Below are 7,485 nucleotides of genomic sequence, written 5' to 3'. Positions count from 1 at the left end.
AACCTGGTGACGCGGAGTGGTCGAAGTCTTTCGGCGGGGGGAAATTGTTCAGAATGCTTTCAGCAGTGATGAAAGAAACCATCTTGATGACGATTTTTCACTGGACGTAGATGGCTGTGAAAGCACCGAGAGTGACAGAGACGATGAACGATCAGCTGCTAGCTCATGAGGAGCGAGTAACAGCTCACGTCCTCTCGTGCGTTAATGTTTTTTGTAGTGTTAGCTACACTGGCCTAGCCGGGCAAGTTTCGCGTGACTCCTCAAAAGTCATGCTGCGCATGTGCGAGGATCAGTGATGTCACACAGCTGGCGCATCGGAGCTGGCACTTCCCGCGCACTCCGCCGCTGCCGCGCGCGACTCGCTGCCTCCGGTCTGCGCTTTCCAGAGGAGTGACGTCGTAGCCGAGGTAGACGTACTGGCGCCGGCGCGCGCGCAGCTATTCGCCTTCGCTGTGCAGTCGCCGTCTCACACTGCGCTGGAGCCGCTTGATAGCGCCTCTGACTAACGTTTGCCAGTGCGGTTTAGCCATGGAGAAGGAGAGCGCAAATTCTTCTCAACGGCGCAGAAGAGCGTAGAAGCTTTATTCATCGGATCCCGAAGTAGTTGCCTGGTAAAATAAATATATACATGTGCCACATAACATGTATACCATGTGTGTGTCATTGGAGCAGCAGTAAGCATGATAATCGAGCTAGTCTTAGATAATTAGGAAAACTAAGAATAATCAGCTGAACCTTTGCTAACGCTACGTTATCCCGGCATCGCCAAGCTAAACCACTGCAACATTTCTTTCACGCTCGTAAGTCACTTTCAATGTATTTAATGTATAATAAACTTGAGTGAGACCAAATAAAAGCACAGTTTTTCTTGTGCATTGCATGCAGCGCAACTTATTATGGATATTATGGAGCGCTGCGTGTTGCCAAAACGCTCGAGCTCGAACAGCAGAAGCGAAATGGTTAGAGCGATGAAACGTGCAGTTGCGGCCACGATCCACCCCTCTCTGCTAACTTCACCTCCACAGCACTGGTACCTTCCGAACAGCATCGTTGTTCCACCAATTTTCGCAACGCCGAATTCTTCAACGTTGCGAAAAGCATACGTGTGCATTCTTTTCGATATTCATGTTATGTTCCTGCTGATCGAACCTGCAATATCCGAGAGAAGTGAACTGCGCACAGCTTGAGTCTGAGCATGGCTGTGACACAAGCGCTACTGAACAGGATGTTGAATGGCTGTGTTTCATTGAAGAAGTAGCTTAGCGTTTCTCACTGCTCAAGTAACAACGACGACGTAAGTTGTTTGGAAATCATCAACACGCTTAACCCATATATGCCCAAGCTCAGAAAAATGGACAAAACAATTTTTTTCACAAAAAAGTGTGCTTCTACCCTCAAAAGAAAGCACAAGTTCTTTATTTACTGCCAGGTAAACGCAACACTGTTTTTCAAGCCGTCCTATACATACAGGACAATGGCCATTATGGGTGCTATGTGCGGATGTGGTAAGCCTTGAAACATTTCACGTGCACGCCGACATTGCACTTCTTCCTCTCCATGACATCTTTCATACAGAGCGCGCGTTTGCCCGGAGAAAGCGGTCGGCATTTCACGTGCGCTTCTTCCTCTCCATGACGTCTTTCGCGCAAATCACTCGTTTGCCCGGAGAAAGCGGTCCGCACGTGGCAGCATGAAAAGCAAGCCATGTCTAGGCTTGTACACGGTGAGAATGAGGCATGCTTGATGTGCTGTAGGCGACGCTAGTCGTCAGCTAAACAAATGGCGATGTTAGAGTGCATCAATGAAGCGTCTTATATGTAGGACACTAGACATACATGGGTTAACATGCGGTCCGGTGAAGCAGCGATGGCGCTACTCGCTAGCGATCTACTAGTGCCGCAAATCGGTCAGGCAGACCCGACACGTATGACCTCGGCGTACCGTTCAGCTAATACGTCAGTTCTAGTTGATGCAGTTTTCTCTAGCACGCACAGGATTTCGCAGAGCATCGTTGATGCACGGTAAGTGAGCCGAAATATAACCTTTCACGCCGTGCCAAACAAGTAGGTGGCGAGCATTTAGCGCTTTCCATTGTTTGGGAAACGATTCTGGTCTCACATCCATTTCAGCGCAGCTCATGACCTCATCTGGTGAAAATGGCAGGGGCCGTACGTCCGGACCTCCTGTCTGTTCCCATGCTAGCAAACGGGTTGACCCTCCTCTGCGCGCGACCTTGAATCGCACACCGGGCATTGCGAATAGCTACTTCTCACCGATCAAATGCCGCAGATTATTTTGCATGTGACACGTGCTAACATGATCTGTTAAAGCGACAATGGAAAAAATTTTGCTACTCACTGCAGTTGGTGCAGGTTCCGCAGGATGCGCTCTGGCCAATCGTCTCACGGCTGATGGCAGCAACAACGTGTTACTTCTGGAAGCCGGGGGCCTCGAGGACGCGGCCGTGCAGGTTCCGCTTTTCTCGGCTCTTTTACAGCGAACTGACATTGACTGGGACTACACAAGCGAACGGCAACACAACGCCAGCTTATCCGTCGACGACCAGGTGAATTCGCGCCTATTGCTTAACTTGTTACAATAGGCAGAACAAAATGGCTGTCTGGATGGAGAAGCACTGTGGTAGGGTTGTTCACATTGTCGAACCATTTTTATTTATTGCGGGTATTCATTTTGGCAATGCACAGAAGATGCGGTAGCGTTAGTGTTGCGCGAAAACTCCAGACTTGCGTGGGACATGGAGTACCTTCACAGCGTAAAAAGAGGATTAGCGGCCTTCTAGAAGGCGTCGTAAACACTGAAAGTTATGAACGCAGAATGTAAGTCAATTAAGATGCAAACACGTACGCTGCGAAGAATATTCGCTCAGACACTACGGACACATTGTTTCAGCAAATATTCAACATAAGGTCATGGTACGAGTGTTGCAAATGAGGATGACCGCAGTCTCTCCACTGCACTTGAGGCTGTACCACGACAATGAAGAAGTTATTAATACCTTTGTGATGTTGACACATTGTGGCATGTGCTGTAATGGGTATTTAGTTTTAAAAAGACAACGTTGGCCGGACCGTAGAAAAAGCAATGGCCATGTGGCTGATGTTCGACTGCGGCGTTACGCATGGTGTCATTTCGGCACTTTTAAGGTGGCCACCGATTACGCAATTCCTACGGTTGTCAAATGGAGTCCACCAGCACCACCACCACTTATACCACGCAAACACGGCGCAGGCTGTTAATCCTGCCATTCATGGAAGTGGATATGAGCAGTGGCTGAGCCCTTTGTATGAGGCCGCTAGTTTGATGCCCCCAATCCTTGCCAAATTTACATGACATGGCACCTGACGCAATAATGAGCACGAACCCTGCATCGTTTCCTGCCACGAGGCTCGCGCGTCACTCCACGGATGATAGAAGGCCGCTGTTTGTGCTGCTGGTCCTCATAATGTCGAATTGTGGCATGACTGTTTCCGATCGGTTTGGAGTCCATGCATCGCGTAGTTGGCCTGGTGTGTGAAAATGCGCAACTGCGATGTGTGCACTGAAGCGGCTGCACACATGAGTTATCACGACACCGAAGAGAACTGCCACTGCTGCTGCTGCTGCCGCTGGAATGTGATTTACTGGAGCACAGCACTTTGTAATAGTTCGGCAGGTTTAAAGTTCGCACTGTTTGTCGAATCATTGTCCTGGCTCCGTGCACGATGCTGTTCTGACTGTTAGCTTGGCTGAATGGTAGAATAGTCGGCCTTCAGGCCTATCTGCGCACGACCCCACGAAAAACGCTGTAGGTAGAAAACTTCACAAAAGGGAACACATCTTTTACATTCGCAGTACATTTTCACGGTCCGTGACGCGTGTTGTTTAAGCTTCCTGTTTTCGAAGGCACAAGTGCTACTTCTACTAATGGGCACCAAAAAACAAAAAAAACACCATAATGGCGAGAGGACAGAGAACAATTTTTTAAAACCTTTGGATAACCTGTGCAAATACGGAACAACTGCCAGGAGTTTCTTATATTGCGGTACTCGATAAATAGATAGGCTATCTGACCCACCTTCACCCGCTTCACGAGTTTCTGAATGGTTTGCCTGATGACGCTATCAAAAAAGCCGGTGTGTTTCACTCAGGTCCCTTGATCTGAAAAACGGATGCCCATCTCACAAGAGCATTAGTGAAAGAGCACAGATTGCAAACACGCATAAACGATGATGCTTTTTTATAACTCTAGTGTCTCGAGTAGACTTTATCCAGCGGCTTCTCCGAGAGACAGCTACACATCCCACAAACGTGGTGGTGTTTTACTTCTAATGGCATTTCTAAAAAGAGCAGCTCATTCCCTTTGGAAGCTCGTGAGTATCTTCCAATCCTTAACCACAATTTCTGAAAACTTTATTGATATCCAGTACATTTTGACAAAAATAACAGCCCTGAACAAGAACGCAAAATTCATCCACATTCATATCTATTTTCAAGGCCACACCCTTAACACTACCTCGAATATGATTGCTAACTCTTTCTAGCAAATAGTTGCTTAGCAAAGAAAAAAATTCTGTACCGATAAAGAAAATAGCAGCTTAAAGCGATCTCCACACCCAACTTCAGGCCATCCAGGGGGCCCACGACATCGCGACGGAACTTCGACTTCCAGTCCCACCGTGGGCGGAGCCACCAACTTGATCTCGAGTCCAGCGGCTCCCCAGATTCGAGTTCCTCAGGACTCGAATAAAGTTCTTGTCATGTCATGTTAAAGGAATAGGCTACCTTCTCTTTCCACAACGGTAGATTTTAAGTGAAAGGAATTGATCTCACGAAACCTATTAAGAATCATACCTGAATATTTTCACCGAGGCTCCCCCCAAGAATAAATTGCTTACGCTCTTCATCAGTTTTTCATGTGGAATCTTGTAATACCTGGCTAATGGTGACATATATCAATCTTGAAAACATTGCGAGAACTTCGGTTAGAGATACCAAGAAATTCAACAATTTCTTGGGGGTTGCGCATAAGAAATAAATCATTGTGTGCAGCGCATGTATGGTGTTTAGCAAGAAACTTCCGCGTGTCTCTTAATTTCTCCTTCGTGTGTTTTTGCACTAACTCTTGATATGCCGCTTGCCGCAAAGACACAGCGATTCAGTTGCAGTTCCGCTAGCGCAACTTGTTTTAACGCGACAGCGTTAAAGTGCTCATTTGGAAGAAATTCCGGTGCCGCGTCGGTGTCGTTGGTCGTGAGCGAAAAAATAGCGTTGTCTGTGAGCGAAAATTCGAAATAGATGCAAACAAATAAAGGATGAAAATCTTCGCCTCGAGTTGGGATTGAACGCTGGCCTTCTGTGTGGCACGCAGGCGCTGTACCACCGAGGCACACCAGCGCTTGAAACTGTTTCGCAAAAAAAGACTATACAAATGACATGTAGTGGGAGGAGTCACCTTAATTCATGTAATAATGCGTCGCAGAAGTGCAGAATTGCACCCCGCATCAAAACATGTGAATTGCACAACGAGCGGGCAGTTTAAAACCTACCCATTACAAAGCGCTCAGACGCCATTAAATATAATCATCGACAACAGCAAAAAACGTGTGCAGCTCCGCTGAGGGTAATATATGATGAAAAACTGAGCTGGCGTAGTCACATTGAGTATGTTAAAGCTAAGGCTACTCGCGCTGTTGGAATAATATCGAAACTTGGCCCGCTCCGTTCTGGGCTACGTAGAAATACTCTGATCATGATTTACCGTATGCACGTTCGCCCGATTCTTGAATTTGGTTGCGTGCAATTTCCTGGTGGGCCAGCATACGAGATTAATCCTTTGAATATCTTAGAGCGAGAATCTCTTCGGAATTGTCTTGGCGTGCCAATACTTACAGCTAACAGCTTTTTGTATGTAGAAGCTCGTATACTAACTCTTGCTGGCAGATTCCGTATTTTGACAGTTAAAACATATTTCAAATTATATGAGGCCACTCTAAGACGGTTGGAATTTGTATTTTTTGCTGAATCGAGTGCTTTTTCAATGAGCACTGGTCCCGTCTCTATAGACCTTAGGTTTTGTTTGTTCAAACATTACAGGATCTCTTAAATGTTAATATATCTGAAATCCTTCCATCAGATCAACTAATGTCTAATGTAAAAATACAATTCAACGACACATTCCCAGCAAATGCCGAACTTTTGCTTTCTAAGCATTTACTTTGTGTATTACAAGATCACCTCTTACAATTAGGAATTAATAAACTAATTGCAACGGATGCATCCATGAATGATAAGAGAGCAGGTGTGGGTTTCTTCTCTCAATCATTATCCTGGTCATATTCCTTACGCCTTCCAGATTATACTCCTATATTTGAAGCGGAGTTGACGAAAGTTATTTTAGCACTTCGAAAACTTCCAACAGATCATTCGATTGCTGTTATAGTGAGTGATTCCTTATCTGTGTGTTCATCTCACTTCAATATCGGAGTGAGCACATTCAGATCATTAATATCCATAAACATTCGCCCAGTGACGTTGCTATGGGTTCAAGATCATCGTGGTATATTTGTAAACGAGATAGCTGACTGACTCGCGAGAGTATCTCTTGATGGTCCAATTTTGTCAGTTAAGCCTCTCACAGCTTATGTTACAGCGGCGAGGTTCAGAAAAATTTCTCTTTTGCAAGATTCAGAACAGATGATCAATACTGAATTCAGAATATTCGCACTTGCATTTTTCATTAGATAATAAATGATGTCCCACACGTAAATTGGAAGTATCAATAACTAAATTAAAATGCCGTAATCCCCCGCTTAATTTTTACTTAAACAGGTGTGGGCTGGTGCCATGCCCTTTGTGTCCCAGCTGTAACGAACCCAAAAAAATATCGACCATTATCTACTTAGATGTCACTGTTTATAAAATCAAAGGAAAAAGTGCTTTGAAATTTTATTCAAAAAAAAATTCGGCAGATCCCACGCACTGTGGGAATCGATGTAATGCGAAGCAGCCAGCAGAGCTGCATACATCGCCTTGTTTGTCTTTGAGCCAAATGAAATCGTTCTTGCCATGGCATCTAGTCCACCATATATCGCATGTTTGCCATGCACGCATGCATGCACAATCTAGTGTACACCATGCCAATGAAACGCATATTCTGGTATATAAATGCATGACCTGTCGTTTATGTTCATCACGCACGCGTGTCATGCCATACCAATTTTGGTATTTATCACGTTAACAAAACGGCCGGAAGCGCACCATGACAGTGGCATGTAAATCATACCGTACATGACATGCATAACATGATTCGCATGTTAAGACCTCTCATTTATGTTCGTCATACAGTCTCATCGCGCAATACCAGTTTTGGTGTATATCAAGCTATCGAAACGGCCGCGAATGCACCATGAGCGTGACATGTAAGTCATGACATACATGGCATGCATGTCATAGTTTTCATGTTATCACCTGTTATTCATGTTCTTC

General features: G+C 45.5%; 1 protein-coding gene across 1 annotated transcript in view; it reads left to right on the top strand.

Moving 5' to 3' along the window:
* The first annotated feature begins 2,335 nt into the window (after positions 1-2,335).
* LOC119385465 (glucose dehydrogenase [FAD, quinone]) overlaps positions 2,336-7,485 on the top strand; it is a 55,259-nt gene continuing 50,109 nt past the window's right edge. The window contains exon 1 of the mRNA XM_037652893.1: positions 2,336-2,566. Coding sequence (XP_037508821.1) covers positions 2,336-2,566 — 231 coding nt within the window. The remainder of the gene's footprint in view (positions 2,567-7,485) is intronic.

This window comes from Rhipicephalus sanguineus, chromosome 3, assembly GCF_013339695.2.
Source record: "Rhipicephalus sanguineus isolate Rsan-2018 chromosome 3, BIME_Rsan_1.4, whole genome shotgun sequence".
NCBI lineage: Eukaryota > Metazoa > Arthropoda > Arachnida > Ixodida > Ixodidae > Rhipicephalus > Rhipicephalus sanguineus.
Note: the sequence above shows the minus strand (reverse complement) of the source record. Positions and strands in the feature narration are given on the sequence as shown.